This window comes from Lygodium microphyllum, chromosome 23, assembly GCF_053477565.2.
Source record: "Lygodium microphyllum isolate KBCC chromosome 23, Lygodium_microphyllum_v1.1.10, whole genome shotgun sequence".
NCBI lineage: Eukaryota > Viridiplantae > Streptophyta > Polypodiopsida > Schizaeales > Lygodiaceae > Lygodium > Lygodium microphyllum.
In genome coordinates this window covers 72,931,835-72,949,199 of record NC_141157.1, presented here as the reverse complement: position 1 = coordinate 72,949,199, position 17,365 = coordinate 72,931,835, and the positions used below count along the sequence as shown (strand labels likewise).

The 17,365-nt window shown below is 39.2% G+C and overlaps 1 protein-coding gene across 4 annotated transcripts in view; it reads right to left on the bottom strand.

Annotated features, from left to right (window-relative positions):
• Positions 1–1,349: 1,349 nt before the first annotated feature.
• Positions 1,350–17,365, bottom strand: part of LOC148016329 (SNF2 domain-containing protein / helicase domain-containing protein / HNH endonuclease domain-containing protein) — a 184,994-nt gene continuing 168,978 nt past the window's right edge. The window contains exons 24-27 of one of the 4 annotated variants that reach the window (XR_015688022.1): positions 3,096–3,236; positions 2,121–2,970; positions 1,947–2,009; positions 1,350–1,830 (exon numbers count right to left, since the gene is read on the bottom strand). Coding sequence is in view for 1 of the 4 variants with exons in the window: in XM_087663656.1 (XP_087519782.1) it covers positions 2,962–2,970; positions 3,096–3,236 (150 nt within the window). In the remaining 3 variants the exon portion in view is untranslated. Of the gene's footprint in view, positions 2,971–3,095; positions 3,237–17,365 lie in introns of all 4 variants that reach the window. The other 3 variants (XR_015688020.1, XR_015688021.1, XM_087663656.1) reach the window with 3 other exon arrangements.

The following is a 17,365-nucleotide window of genomic DNA, read 5'->3' as shown; positions in this document are numbered from 1 at the left end:
GAGGCTTCAATGGATTACAGATCCATATTCAATGGGTCCAAAGAATTGTGAGGCTTGTTTTGTATTCTAACATTAAGTGACTATTTGGGTAGCCATGTTGAGCTCAATTTCAATGTTTATTTATGAGGCTTTTCAAATGATTGGCACAAAGAGACACGAAGAACAAGAAGATGACGAGTGCCAATCACAAATTTCATTGGGTAGTACCATAATAGGTCACAAGGAAAGGAAACAATCAAGCCATTTGGAAATGCGGGGATAAGAAAAGTATGGCTTGAGTTCCAAAAATTGAAATGTTTCAAAGGAATAAAATTATGGATCAATGGAATAGGCGAGAGAGAAGACAAGGCAAATAGACAACACAAGCAAAATAGCCAAAGAGGAATTTAAGAAGCCAAAAAATAAGCTATATTGTGACCAAGTAGGTTGGGCACATTTGAATTAGATTGTAATGAAAATAATAATGTATTAGCACATAATCCCATGTACCAGTGAGGCATTTAAAAGATGCTGTTATGACTTGTGTTTTCTAAAAATTGAAATGTTTCAAAGGAATAGAATTATGGATCAATTGAATAAGCAAGAGAGAAGACAAGGCAAATAGACAACACAAGCATAATAGCCAAAGGGGAATTTAAGAAGCCAAAAAATAAGCTATATTGCGACCAAGTAGGTTGGGCACATTTGAATTAGATTGTAATGAAAATAATAATGTATTAGCACATAATCCCATGTACCAATCATGCATTTAAAAGATGCTATTATGACTTGTGTATAGAATTGTGTGCATGTGGCATCTCTTTTCTCCATCAAATTATTGCTTTCTAATTCAACCTCTCCATGTTTTTAGTGGACTGTCCCTGAAGTGGATTGTACCTAAAATCTTGGTGCATATGGTTTTCTCCTGTATGTCCTTGTTACATCTCGAAGGATACGACTTTCATTCTTCTTTCTTTTGCCCCCATCCAAAATATAAGTAGAGAGACTTAGTAAGAGCCATGCTACATAGTTTCTATGCATAGGATTGGCAACCAATTCTTACAATCAGCAAGAGCTTGGACTTAGATGCACACCATGTGAGCAAGGTATCGAACATAATGATGTGCAACCAACAAGGCTTGAACCTGCAACCTCACAACTATGAGCCCAATGTTAACTACTAGCCTATAACCATTGGGACACAAAAGCAACATTTCATCAACATGATGATTTATGAGCCTAGTGTTAACTACTTTCATCACCCTTGGCATCCAAAACTGTATTTTCATTGAAATGGTATTAAAAAACATGCCAAGGTATGTGTTCAAGCCAATAGGAAATCAACCTTAATACATGAGACAATGATGATTGAAAACTTTAAAATTGTTGACAAAAAGCTGCTCGACCCCGGGGGTGGGTGGGGTCAGGCAATGCAAAGTATGAATGAATAAATTAATCAAAGAATGAAAAATGTTTTGTTTGTATGTGTATAAAAAATTCCAGATGGTAATAATGCCATTCAAAGGCTGCTTTCCTAAAGAAGAAAAGTTGCTTTACCCACTTCAGGGATGCTGCCCTCCTCCATTAACAGCTCTCCATGAACAGGGACTGGTTATTGTACAAATGAAGAATTATGAGATAAGAGATGAATGAATGGTAAATATGGTATACCTTGGGCTGGCAGCCTCCTCCTCATCATAAGTGGACATGAATAAAGAGATGGAGGAGGCTGGTAACCCTTGTCTGGTCCATGCAAAACCAGCCACTTCATCAGAGTGGTGTACTTTGGGAGTTGTCATTTATAACGTTTAGTTTTCTAAACCCCATATGCTGCTGATTAGGAGTCCTCATCTGGTGCAGGCAACAACTTGATTAGAGTAGTGTGCCATGTGTAGTACATCAATTATAATATTAGTATTTCAAACCCTGTGCTGGTAACCATTTCATTGTAGTATGTAGTATACAACCTTTTCCAAGGGGTCCACCCCATTTCCGATAAACCATGTTGAGAATGGAATGGGCAGCAAAGTCTGGATAAACAATCAGAAGAATAAAGTATTGATGGTGTTATTGCAGCAGAGTTGTGTTTTGGAGTTGCTACAGACTCAGCTGATGAATTAACAAAAGGGGCCTTTATATACCAGTCTTTGATTTGCAATACACCAGCTTTGGAAGACCCCCGAGCTTTGATCTATCATGTCACCCTGAGCTGCCACTGCCCTTACACTGTCATAATTTCAATGCAGCAATTTTGTAAGCCCAAGGATCTTTGATTTGTCATGTTGGCCTGAGCTGGCATTGTCCGCGAACTGTTTGTAACCCCATTTGTAAATTGTGATGTTGCAATTACATTTCATAAACTTTGTAAGCCCAAGGAGCTTTGATTTGTAGATGTTTTCTTGAGCTGCCAGTGTCTTTGAGATGGGAGGCACTGCTTTTACTTTGCCATGCTGGCTTGAGCTAGCATTGTCCTCGAACTGTTGCATTTACAATGTATAAACTTTCTTTTCAAGGAGCTTTGATTAGTCCATGTCTGCTTGAGCTGCCATTGTCCTTGGAGTATGGGAAGCAGTGCTGCAAGCTCTTATCTGCTGAATGTAGGGGGCAATATCATTGCTTTTAAAGCAACCAGGAAAGAAAACTACTCAGAGGGCTTTCTTGTTGCATTGAGAAAATAAATGGAAGCAATCAGGAAACAAAACCATTCAGTGGGTCCCCAAAGCTTTACTTGGTTCCGTCGATAAAATCAGCTCACTTGCAACATGTCTGCCAGCGACGAGATAGGATCCAATATTATCCTTTCCCTGTCTCTGATCATGGGCCAAACAAGCCCCACATATACTTAGCAGGCAAGAAAGAATCACCCACATTGGCATCTGAGATTCTTGTTTCAGAGGTTTGGTTTGGCCTGTCATCTGTCCAATAAATCTTCTGTGCAAAATCCTAATAATAAGGACCCTTGACATGAAGAAGTGCACCCAATTAACCTGCCTGAAAATTTTGGATGCACTCTCAGTAAGAATTATAACTCTGCACTCTTTTCAGCTTAGACTTTATTCAAATATCAATTATTCTCACAAGATTTCTTCATTTCCTAAATTATGTTCTGCTATTACCTGCAAACCTACTGGTAATGAGCCATTTGATGACCTATTTGAATAAATGCTGCCAGAGATCTTGATTCCTAATATGCCAGTGTCAGTGTCATTTTCTTCCTCATTTGACTCTTCCTTAGAAGGGACATCACCATTTCCTGCCTGCACATAGAGAAACCTTCATAACAGAGAAATCTCTCTCTCTCTCTCTCACACACACACACTCTCTCTCTTTTTTTTTTCGTAAAAGGTAATTGTATTAATTACGAAAAAAATACAAGATTACTGGATTACAAGATACATGATGACACAAAGCCATCATGTGAAGAGGTTTTCTCTTTCTCTCTCTCTCTCTTTTTTCGGATTACAAGATACACGAGGGCCCTAGGCCAACGTGTGGGGCAGCCCCATAGTAATGCACTGAAAAGGTTACACCAATCATGGCAACGACCCAGAGGCAATTGCCATATGCCACGGATGCAAATCCTCCCGAGGGAGCAAGTCGGAGTGTCGGATGATATCTAGCTGCCAATGCAAGAGCCCTTTAAGCCTGGCAATATGTCGGGGTACACACACACACACACTCTCTCTCTCTCTCTCTCTCTCTCTCTCTTTTTCGTAAAAGGTAATTGTATTAATTACAGAAAAAAGGTACAAGATTACATGATTACATGATTACAAGAGACATGAGGGCCCTAGGCCAACGTGTGGGAAATCCCCGTACTAATGCACTAAAAAGGTTACACCAATCATGGCAACGACCCAGAGGCAATTGCCATATGCCAGGGATGCAAATCCTCCCGAGGAGCAAGTCGGAGTGCCGGATGAGATCTAGCTGCCAATGCAAGAGCCCTTTAAGCCTGGCAATATGTCTCGGTACATTAGAGGCCGAATCAAAGAGAAAAGTATTGTGCGTGGTCCAAATGTGCCAGCATCCCCAGTATCTGAAAAAGTGAAATAAGATCTTCATATGTAACTGTGGCGGTGTGGGGTACTTTGGGCGCACAAAAACCCAATCGAAAGGAGTTAGTGAGGACCCCACCACTGCGCGCCAGATTTGCGACAAGAGTGACCAGATATTCTTGGCGAGCGGGCAAGAAAGAAAACGATGTCGGGCCGATTCCGCAGTAGTGGTGTAGAAGAAACACACACACACACACACACTCTCTTTCTCTCTCTCTCTCTCTCTCTCTTTTTGTGAATATAATTGAATTAAGTAGTAAATATTTACATCAGACCATCAGGTCAGCATTCTCTCTATATCTCTTACTTTCTGTTACATCAGACCAGCAGGTCATCAGAGAAACTCTCTCTCTTTCTCTCTCTCTCTGTGAAATATAGAACAGATTTTTGGTTGGGAAGATTGAGTGACATGGGTTTAACACCCTTCTGATAGCAATAAAAGGAAACTAAACTCACCAGTCATACAAGTACAACTATTATTTGTTTAGAAGGGTTGTTATTTACCGAAAGTGTAATTTGTCCATTTCCCCAATTCCTATAGTAGTATAGCAAGTCCTTCTGGAGGATCTGTTGAATTAACCATTTTTTATCTTCATCTATCAAGAGTTTCCTCTATTTTCCGCTCAAGGAAACTAAACTCACCAGTTATACAGGTTTTTACTGAATTTTCTTATTCACTGTCATATGCATTAAAGTGAGCGAATCACCAGTTATACAGGTCTTTTACTGAATTTTTTTATTCACTGTCATATGCTTTAAAGTGAGTAAATAAGTATATGAGAGAGCGGGATTCTTGATCTGGAGATGGAAGGTTCCTGTCAAGTGAGTATTGTGGTACATTCTCACCTATTAACTTTATTACAGCTTTGATTTAGATGATAGAGTGTGCAGCCATCTTTTACACATGCAAAAGGAATATTTTTGTATACTGATGGCAAGCTTGGCATACCAGCTTAATGCAGTCTTTTCTAGTCTTGAAATTATCCTGCATTAGTGGCATACTCTGCTGAAAGGCAGCCACGAGATCACCACCCTCACCTATGGATTCAACTATGGACCCGGTCCCTACTTGAACATATAGTATATATTACACCACCCTACTAGAGGAAATTGAAGAAATTTTCCACCATGGACACTGTCATCCATTCCAGAGAAGAGGTTTTCTACAATTATTTATCAGTCTAAAATGCATGGACAGGGACCTCTACTGGCCCAAAATGATAAATATCACATTTTTATTACGCAAGGGATGTTTTCTCTTTTATAAATTTAAGAAAAGAATGATTTTATTAATCAATTCCCTTGTAACAACACATTTGAAGGCAACATACAAAATTAGCCTTGTAAGGGACTTTTTTAAAAACAATATTCAACAAAGGTGGCCTGAATGAATATATACCAATACGCCTGGTCCTTGAGGCCTGAACTATCTGTTTTTTTTTTCAATCTCTTGGGGCAATTCACTGCAAAGTGGTCTACCATCTTGTAGGTGAAACACTGTCCTGGGAGGCTGGTATAGTAGACCATTTGAATATATCTCCCCTATGAACTGAGGGGATTTTGATCACCTAAGGAAGGGACTTTAGTGATGAGGTAGGAACCATGATCCTATTTGACACATGCTAAGGGCGCCCCTTCAATACCACATCTACATCTACAAAGTTCTTTCCTCTGAGACATGCCCAAAGATCTGCCAATCTGAGCAATGTGAGACATGAAGTACATGTCAAGGCTTGGAAAGTGAACAATGATAGCTATGGCATTACCAGGCATGGAGTAATCCTACCCTGGATCCACTTACCAAAGGAAGCCACTAACGTCCAAATATCCACTTATCAAAGAAAGCCACTTCCAATTGCTTCGGAGTGCTAAAGCTGACCCTAAAACACCCCTTTCCTAGAAGGGTTACTTCCGTAACCTTTGCAGAGGAGCTTGTGAGAGTGCCCTGGTAATTAGTCACCTACCAATCAATAAGATGGAGATGATCTGATACACTCAAGGTTGCCACTTTGTCTCTTGTGTCCAACTCTACATCAAGATCACATATGATTTGCAGGAAAATATTGGTTGTGGAAACTATGGGGCTCCATTGGGGTTCCCTTGGGAAGATAGAGGGACCCGGCTTGACAAAACTCAGGTGATGGGAGGACTTGCTTGAACCACTACAATGGATACAAGGAAAGCACACTCAAATACACACGAAGAGAGATGGAGGCCGAAAATGTTTTCTTGCTATTCTTCTTCTTTTTCTTCAAACACTATAATGTATACCAAGTGTAGGTAAGATACATTACTAAGAAAAGTGGCCTACTAAGTCAAGCAATGCATAATTGACTATAGTAATTGACTAGGGCTATAACCATGCTTGTTGTAATTGTAAGTATATAACTAACTAAACATAATAAAAGATGAGTCAGTGGCCACGTGTGCTAAGTGTAGATATGCAGACCTGTCGAGCCAAATGGTCTATCATCAATGTCCACACATGTTGAGCTTGCCATCTTGACTCTCCCCCTCAAGCTCAACTACATCTCTACAACTCCAAGTAATCTTTGAAGTCTTTGAAATTTCTCAGCATCCAAGGCCTTCATAAAAGTATCGACTACTTGGTCCTATATGTTGACATATACAAAGTCAATTCCCTTGCAAGTGCATTCTTCCTGAAAACAATAGTGTATCTCAATATGTTTTGTCTTGGTATGGAATATAGGTTCCTAGCTAGCTATATTTTGCTCATGTTGTCACAATGAATGACAAATAGATAATCTATTTGAACATCTAGATCAATCAATATCTTTTGCAAGTATATTACCTTTGTACTTGGTTTCTTTACTCAATAGAGCAATTGCAAGTGGCTTCTTGCTGGTCCTAATTGTTGTGCTCCCAAGTGAAAACATGAAGCCACTAATAGACCTCTAGTCAATATGCTATCAACCCAGTCTGCATTTGTGTACCCAACAACTTGCACATCCGTACCTACCTAATTAAAAAGTCCATGGTGCAAAATGAACTTTACAAACCAAAGTAATGCATTTGATTGCATCCAAATGAGAATTTTTAAGTACCTGCATAAATTGACTCACAAGCCCAACAATATAACTCAAGTTTGGTCTTTTGATAGTCATGTAAATTAGACTCCCTACTATCCACTCGAACATAGTAGGGTTTTCTATTTCACCTTCAATATCGGCACTTGGCTTTACATTTTGCTCCAACAACACTGAAATAGCCTTCCACTCTATTTTTTTCTAAGAAAAGAGAATTCTATTAATAATTCATATCAACATTTAGTTGGTCAAGGTGATACCTTCATGGTTCTGAAAGTGGATACGACTAATCTTCGCAAATCTTTGGATGTTTGGACATGAATTAGGTCTCCGTATTAATGCTGCTAAATCACCCCTTATTGCTTCCACAGGCTCTTCCTTGGGTATGGATGTGTAGCCTAAACACTTATTGAAAGAGAGACATTGAGAGGCATCTTGGCTATCCCTTGGGTATGGATGTGTAGCCTAAACACTTATTGAAATGGATATCGCACACATTAGATGCTAAATTTGTTTTTTGGAAATCTTAAGCTTGGCCCTTTCATGTATGCCTTACAGTGGCACATACCATTATGCTTTTCATACTCACTTTTTGCCATTACTGCCTTGGGCTAATGTGGCTACAAGGAATCTCACCTAGCACCTCTGCTTTATGCTATGAAAGAAAGATTGTGAATGATGGTGTATCGTGGATATCTTGGAATCATGTTTGTACATTGAAATCCATGGGGAGTGGGGTTGTTTTGTGATAATTGCTTATTTTGTGCAATTTTAACACTATTCGAAACTGAAGGGCTTTGGCTTTGTATTATGCATTATTTTTCATAAAATTTAATTAAAAATAAGGTTGTAACGTTGTTTTTGGGTGTGTTGTGGTGGAATTAAAAGTTGAGAGTTGGGGTATTTTTAGATGAAGAATTCAGGGAGCGAAAAAATAATGAGGGAGAGGAGGAGCAAGTACCAACACTCTCAAATACGGTGGATCATCCTTAATTATCTTCTTAATTAGGTATGCATACTTTCATTGAAAAGTGAATTAAAAATTGATAGAATGTATGATTTATGGTTCTATACATTCATTTTATGATCTCTTAAGGTAAAATGTAAGAGAAAAATTAAAGTTCTTGCATTAGTTGCATTGAAATGGCTGAAATTAGAAAAAGAACTCTATTTTTAGACCATAATTAAGAAAAATTAAGAGTTCTGTATAATGTTGATAAAAAGTAAATTAAAACAAAGTTAGAATGCATTGAAAGAAATCTAAAAATGAAGTTTTATATGTTGAAAATGAATCTACTAAAAGATATATGTATTTTAGTATTAAAAATGATAGTTTTTACCTGTAATTAATAATAATTAAAAGTATTAGTTAAAGATTAAGGATGAGAACCCAAAACAGAGTTCAATTAAGTCATGATGGATTAAATTTTAGTTTAAATGGACTTCTAAAATTAAAGTTATTGAATTTTAATGGTGAAAATAACAGTTTTTGGGTAGTAATTAATAAATATTAAGAGTAAATGAAAAAGTTTATGAATGAAAATTGGTACTTCAACTCATTCAATATAAGGAATGCTTGATTAATAGGGTTTGATGTATTATGATTAGATATAATTATTATAAATATTTTTAATTTTTTGAGTAGTAGTAATAAAAAATCAATAAATTTTGATAATGAGTGAGTTAGAAAAAAGATTAAAAAAAAACTATACTTTATTCATTGTTTAGAATCTGCTCATAAAATTTTATTAAGAATAGACTTTATTTGTATGTACTTCCTTTGTTAAATATAGTTCAATGGTTAAATAGTAATTAGTAAATATTAGTGATAGTATTAATATATTAGCAGAAATTAAGTATGGATTATGAGTTTTTAAGTGAGTTCTTTTTCTGGTAGAAATCTTGAAGATAGTTGAATTTATATATTGTAGATTGTAGTTCAAAATGAAAGTTAAATAGTGATTTTTAGTAAATTATAAGTATGCAAAGAATGTTATTTATTGGACTATTAAGAAAGAGGATAATATGACTTTTATGCTGATAATTTAAAGATAAAGAATATATAAATATCCACCTTAAATCTTAATTAATAAGATGCTTTACACATAGCCATTTTGCATGCGTATCTGGGGGCTTTCTAAAGGACCATAATTTTTGATGCGTTTATCAGAAGAGACAAGAGTGTTAATTAAGAAGAAATAGAGATGGTCTGTCTAAGACCTTACCGTAGGATTTAACTTGTTATTGTGAGACCTACCCAACGAATTTTCGATCCAATCTAACAAGGTTCTAATGTACCGATATAATGAAGCTTTCTTGCGATTTTACCATTTTGCCTGCGTACCTGGGAGCTTTCTAAGGGACTATTATTTTGACATATATCTGGGGTCTTTCTAAGGGACCGTCATTTTTGTCAAAATGACACTTCTCTAGAAAGCTTCCAGGTACGCAAGCAAAATGGCTATATGTAAAGGCATTGCATTAATTAAGATTTAAGAGTTATATTATCCTCTTTCTTAGTAGTTCAACTAATAACCTTCTTTGCATACTTACAATTTACTAAACATTACTATTTAACTTTTATTTTAAACTATAACCTATAATATATAAATTTTATTATTTTCAAGATTTGTACCAGAGAAAGAACTTACTTAAAAACTCTTAATCCATACTTAATTTTTGATAGTACCTTAATACTATCACTAATATTTACTAATTACTATTTTGCAAGAACTTCAATTTTTCTTTTCCATTTTACCTTTAGAGATCATAAAATGAATGTATACAACCATAAATTATACGTTCTATCAATTTCTTATTTACTTTTCAATGAAAGCATTCATATTTGATTAAGAAGATAATTAAGGATGATCCACCGTATTTGAGAGTGCTGGTGTTTGCTCCTTCACTTCCTTCGCTTTCAACAATCTTCAAAATTCTTAATCTTTCGCTTCTTCTACTAATACGCACTAATCTCTCCTTAATCTTGTTGAAAATTTCTCTCTCTATACTCGAGAATCATAATCAAGAATGGCATGAGACTAGAAAAGATGTAAGAGAGGATCAAATGCAGCCAATCCATTCTGGAAATGAGGCAATATCTACAGTAAAATTAGCAAGACACTTCTCAATGATAGCACCCATTTTTTCTTGTGTTTTTTTTTTCTCTTCAACTTCCTTTTTTACATGACAACCCTCCCTTAACTTGAATAACCTCTTTTCAAAAATGACAGTTTTTCCACCCAAACTCGTTTCTTTGATATCTCTTTACATCTCTGGACCTAATCTGTCCCTGCCTATAGCTTTGTGACCCAAACTCCATGTATGCATGCTAAATTATATCTGTATTTCTACTCGTCTTCAAAATATGTACGCTTTTCACTAAAATTTTTCCCATATCCGCCTTCTATCACTTATTATTTTTCTGCTCGGCAGGATTGGAACCTTGTAGGCTGTTTGAGTCTCTAGTCTTCTTCAGTTAATCAGATTTACCACCTCATAATCAAAGACCATCCATAGTTGACCAATAAAGCTAATGCACTTTAGGGACTACACAAATCTAAAGCCTAGAGAAAGCTGATAGTGATGGAGGCATGGTACAACAAGATACAGATTGATCTTATTCAGCATGCTGATACTTTGTCTGCAAATGATGTTTTCCTTAGTGGCAGCTTAATCTTATTCTACAATGTTTGCAGGAGATTTAGTACCTTGGCACATTGGGTGGTCTCTTTAGTGACCTTGCTCTGATTTTTGTACTACTTGGTGTTCCTTTCTCATGTGACTTGTAAAAGAGAGTTGAGTTTATGCACAATGGTCTAGAGTCATCCTGCACATTCCAATCCTGTAATCTTATACTTTTTTCATAATTAATGCAATTATCTATTATGAAAAAAAGGAGAGGAATTAGGTTAAGCTTGAATAGTGGGACTTGATGGAAGCAAACATTACAAAGGAAAAAGTGGAGCAAGTGCTATAGCATTTATCCCATATAAGAGTCATCCTGCATCTTCCAATCCTGTAATCTTATACTTTTTCCGTAATTAATGCAATTATCTATTATGAAAAAAAAGAGAGGAATCAGATTAAGCTTGAATGGCATGACTTGATGGAAGCAGATATTATAGAGGAAAAAGTAGAGGAAGTGCTATCGCATTTATCATGTAGCAAAAGCCTAGGTTGGGATGGCTTAAGGACCCACTGACTCGCCTTTGATGGAAGCAGATATTATAGAGGAAGAAGTGGAGGAAGTGCTATTCCATTTATTAGGTAGCAAAAGTCCATGTTGGGATGGCTTAAGGGCCCACTGACTCGCCTTTGCTAGCATGTGTGGAGATCTAGATTGATACCTTTGGATTGCAAAATTGTAGTTACTCATTTCTTGCCCATTGTTTCTTTCCCATGTACTTTAAAAAAGTGCACACCCATTTCTATTATGGGTTCCTTGTATAAAATCTTTTCCAAGGTCGTTCGTTGCCAACAAATTGCATAAAGTGTTTCCATAGTTGATTCATCCACATCAGTATCATTTCATTAAGGGACAAAATATCATGCATAATATTTTGAATGTTCAAATGGGAATTGATTATGCCAAAGCCTCTAGCCAATAGGTAATTATCATCCAGTTAGATATCGAAAAGGATTTTGCTCATGTTAGGTGGCCTTTCATGCAGCAATTGATGTCTACCATGGGCTTTGGTCCACATAAGGTCTCTTATTGAGACTATCATCTAGGATATAAATGGCGCATGCTGTACTTAATAAGGGAGTTTCAGATTAAAATTGCTTTACCTTGTTCTCTTCATCAAGGATGCCCTCTCTGTTCTTTACTGTTTGCATTAGTGACTCATCCCATGCTCTCTTTACTAGATTAGTTGGTTGATGATTGGGAGATTGTTGGTTTAGCTCTTCCTGGTGGTTCTCAACTTTTGGGTCAATCTTTGCCTATTTGGAGTCTATTTGGTTTGACCTCCAACCTTCATATTAATGCTCAAAAATCTACATTGATCTCTTGTAAGGAGACCGATTTGCAAGAATTGGGTTGGTAGGGAGCTATTGCTTCTAAAGAAGATATTATTGGGCATTTGGGATATCCCATTGGTGTGGATGTCCTTATGTATTGGAAATCTTAGGGCTAGCCTCTTCATGTGCGGCTCAGTCTCTCATGATTAGTATGGTCTCTTACTTTTTAACCCTACTTCCTGAGACCAAAAAGTCTCTCTTGAAATTAGTGCAAGCCATCTGCTTTATGTTAAGAAAAAAGAGATGCAATCATTTGGGTCAAGTGAGAATATCTTGGCAACATATTACTAGCAAGCCCTTTGTGTGCAGAGTTATCCTTGGACTGATATTGCACATTTTTTTATTGAGCAGATTGGAATCTCCCATGGTTGCACGATTATCTAGGAATCTGGGTGGCATGTGCTGAATTCTATAGTCTCCCAAAATGTTGTGGTCATTTCTTCTAACTTGTATGATTGCCTCTTGGCAAGAGATTCTTCACTTTATAGTTTGGCATCTTCTTGATCTTTGAAAGAAGCCTAATTCATTACAAGCACAAGTGTTGGCCACTTCCAAGCTGCTTGATTGGCCAGATAAGAATTGCAACGAGATAAATTTAATCGAATGGTTAGATTGGGGCCGGAAATGGTACATGATCTAGTCATTTCCTAGGTAGTCCTGTCTGTATTATTTCCATTGCATACACCAATACTTTCAAGTGCCTAGCGGCTATAGCCAAATCTGGCTAACCTACTAGAAGTAGCTTCAATAGTATAATGCATTGCTTGCTTTTTAGTCTACTTCTTCTTGACAGGATCGGATGTTAGTGAAACTTGATGATTTTTAGAAAAGGTTGACTAATTATATCTACCACAAGTTGGTAGAGGATTAGTAATGGGTCATTGAGAAAGCTAATAAACTATGGTGTGCTCGAGATAGCACAGGGAAGTGGTGGGACATATTTCTTCAATTGTGGAAGTCCAAGATTCCTTATCAAGGGAAAGTTTTTGTATGGAGGCTGCTTATGGGTGGTCTTCCTACTGGGGATATCCTATGTGCTTGCAAGTTCTCGCAGGACCATTGTATCTTTTGCACTACTTGTTGATGAGATATTGATTCCATCTCTTCATCTCTAGCCCTTAGGTGAGACAAAATTGGAGCTTTGTTCTCCGTGTATGGACCTTGGTGACTCAACAGTAGACACCCCTCTGTTTTTGGGTATTGGGCAAGATGCCTTCATTGTCTTCTTTGCAATTAGATCATCCCTGCCTCTTTCACTTTCTTAGATGGACAGCTCTCTAGCACTTTTGGTGTACCTGTAATGCCTTTACTTTTGATTCGGCTTTGGGTATCGTTGGTCATGTGGCTCATGTTTGAGGATTACTCTTATGATAGATCTCTCCCATGATTTAGTAGACCTAGTCCTCCTTGATATGGCTGCTCCTTGGCTGGATACTAATCGTTCTATCTCTATTGTGCAACTTGCATGATATTTGTGTGCTATATTTTGGTAGCCTTTTGGGTTGATTTGTGATAAAAGGCCTAATGTAAATACTCTTACTTAATTTAAACTCCTTTACGAGAGAGAGAGAGAGAGAGAGAGAGAGAGAGAGAGAGAGAGAGAGAGAGAGATGACGGCTTGCTGTGACCCTCCCAACATAGTGTCCTAACACCAACACCTCACCTTACCCTTTCGTGCAACTCGTATCAAGTCTACAGGCCTAAGCGATTCTACCCTACTGTCTTATACATAGGGCTAAGGTAGCAAGCGAGAGAGAGAGAGAGAGAGAGAGAGTATATTAACGTCTCTAAAAGGCCAATGTGGCCTATGAGACCAAAACAGTACATACAATGATGATGGTGTGTTTCTCATCTAGAACGAGAAGAAAGATGAAGAACATGCCTATAAGACTGAAAAGGAAATGAAATGAAATGAAATAGTGTCCCATAAAGGGAAACATGTCAGTGATCTTAAGTGAGAGTAGAGAAAGGAAAACCCTCCATCAATGATATGTCTGTTCTCTAGGGAAGTGTATCTCTGCATAGCTAAGGCGTCTTGGCATCTGTCTCCTGTGGCGCTCAATGATGGCTTTAATTTGTCTGTAATGTGGATGTCTAGGCCTTCGTCCGGGTGGACGTGGGCGCCTAGACCGGCTAAGTGCCACTGCTCTATCCAAAGGGACACCTACAGAAGATGAGGTCCAATGATGATGTATTCCTGTAGGCTGTAAGGCAGTAGTAGTGGTATCTGCCATATTCTGTCGTGTATCCATGAAAAAGTCAGTGACTGCTCTCTGTCTATGTGAGCCGAGCTGTGGGGGCCTCCTACTCCGTAGAATTGTTGCTCTGCGCCTCTGGAGCTCCAAGAGGAAAAATCCCAAGCATCTCTGATCCTCATACTGCATGATCCGTCTCAGGGGTCCAAAACCCTCTCGAAACAGACAGTGGTATCTACCTCGTATGTCGTAATATACAGTGCATCGGCAGATGTAGTGTTCCTCTGTCTCTGGCTCTCTGTCGCATAGTGGGCATATGCGTTCTTCTGTCTGTATACCCTCCCATCTGCCTGTCTCAATCCTCAGGTGGTGGGATGAGGTGCGGATCTGACCAATAGCTGTGCGTAGTCCATGAGGCAGCTGTGTGTCCATGTAATTGGGTCGGGTGATGAAACCATCCTCAGATACCTGGAGGAAGTGGGTCTGGTAGTGTGCCATCCTCGTGCCATGGGGCGAGGGGGGTCGGATCCAGGTCTTCTCCGTATCTAACTTCAGTATGTCTGCTCTGATCACATGGTTTAGCTCTGATCGGCTTAGGTCAAGTGTAGGGCAATCCAGGCTATAGTCAAAGGGGGGTAGTCTGTCAATCTGCAGACCATGTAGACGCATCCATGTGCTCATCTGAGCATACCAACAGTGTCTGTCACCGTCTGCTGCTAGTTGTCTAGAAGAGGCCAGGGCTAGCCGTGGGTATCTATCTTGGGGGAGCTCCCATAGTCTATGTATGAAAATCACTGCCTGAACCAAGGCCTCAGCCACCATGGATGATGCCCCCAACTCAGCTCTGATAATCTCATGTGGGGTCGAGCTCTTTGCTCGTATCATGCGTGAGATCATCATGACCAGTGGTCTTTCCATATGCTCCCATCCATCATAGTATTCCTTCTCTGGTCCATCCTGGTCTCCCAAAGGCTGTCTCCTCGTGTGAAACAGACTCGGACCCCAAATAGCTGCCCCATATAGGAGTGTGGGTGTAACCAAGGTGTCAAAAAGCCACAGTTTGGTGCGCGGCTCATGGAATTGTATGTGAGCACATTGCCTCTCCAATGCCCCTAAGGCTGCATATGCTTTTGCCAAATGAGCCTCTGATGTCTCTCTCCAAGAGAACCGTGGTCCCTTCAATGTGACCCCCAAATAAACATACTGCCTAACCATCTCCACTGGCTCTCCGTCAAAAGTAAACTGGTGCTCAGCTCTTGTCACCCAAGCAGCTGAAGTGTTAAATACCATAACTTTAGTTTTCCCAAGGTTCACCTTAAGATCTCTATCTCTGCAAAAAGCTGATAATGCATCCAAGTGTCTATTTAGTTCCTCAGGTGAGTCAGATATAAGTACAATATCATCGGCATAAAGCAGTAATGGTATCAGCACTCCAGCTAGGCTGGCTCCGGCCCCACCTGTCCTATCCACATATTCTGAAATTTCATCTATATACAGCCCAAAAAGTGTCGGTGAAAGTGGACAGCCTTGTTTCACCCCAATGGTGCTATTGACTGTATCTGAGATGCCCTCAGGTGTTCGTACTCTGCCTGTCACTGTCTCATATAGGGCATAGATACTCCACTGTATCTCTACGGGCACATCAATGTTTTGCATTCTTTTCATGAGTCTAGCACGTGGCACTGTGTCAAAGGCCTTGCGAAAGTCCACAAAACAGCAATAGATCTTTTTCTTGAATGCCTTGCCTTCTTCAATGATTGCCCTCAACGTAAAGATATGGTCTAGAGTTGTATGTCCCCTCCTGAAGCCAGCCTGGCCTTTTGACCTCAGGCCATGCATCTCGGCCCATTCACTCAACGCTTGTTCCACGATAGAGCCATATATCTTGGCCAGCATGTGTCCAATCATGATAGTTCGGTAGTTACTAGGTAGCGCGGGGTCTCCACTCTTAAAGAGCGGCACAATAATATGGTCTGACCAACAGGTTGGAAATCCCTCACAAACTGCCCTATTAAAGATGTGAGCCAGCGTTGGTGCCAGAATATCACAGGCATGCGTGAAGTGTTCAGCCACTAAACCCTCATGGTCTTGGGCTCTTCCATTTTTCAGCTTCCATATGGCATTCCTCACTTTTTTTTCTGTGAAAAATCTGCAATTTGCTGGTCTTGAGGTTGAGGGGAGTGGCATAGGCTCTTGGCCAGGGATATCATAGAGTGTGCAAGCATATCCATGCCAATCATCCGGTCTAGTAATTTGTAGGGGTGGCTGGCTCTCATGCATCTTTTTCCACGCTCTCTTGCTGTCCTGCCCCAAGAACATGGAATACATTTCTGTTTCTAGTCTGCTCAGGTATTCCTGCTTCTTTTTGCGTACCAACCGTCTGAAGAGTGTTCGAGCATGCTTATGGGTGCATATACCAAGTGCCAGCTCTCGCTGAAAACGTGCTCGTGTCTCTCTGCACTCATCATCATACCAGCCATTCTGTGGAGCATTACCTCGTGGAGGTTTATCTGACGGTGTAGTGTGTGGGAAAGCGTATGCTGCTGAAGTGTGTATTATCTCGGCCAACTGTCCTGTAAACTCATCCAGAGAGGCCTGTGTGTCTAGCTCCCTCAATGCATCTCGCATAGTAATGCTGTATATGTGTGAGGTCGCTTCCACAAAATCATAGCGTGGTAATTTTGGTATATGTGACTGTGCTTCATGTATATGCCCATATTGCATTGTGAAAGCTAGAATAGCATGGTCTGCTACTAATCCAATTGGTCTGTCCGAGATTTCAAAACTTTTTATGTCAGGTAGCAAATTGGGTGATCCAATCAAATAGTCCACTGTGCTTGACCCCTTCTTGTTATTCCAACATGTGAAGCCATTAGATCTTGGCCACTGTGGTAGCCCGTTAAGGATGGCCAAACCATGTGCACTTCCTAGTGCCAGTAGGTGTGTTCCATATTCTGTTATCTCTCTATCTTGGGCTGATCTAACTAATCCCACTTCATCTAATGCAATATCTCTGAACATCTCATCACTAGTGTCAAAGAAAGCAGATTGGTTGTTTCCTGTG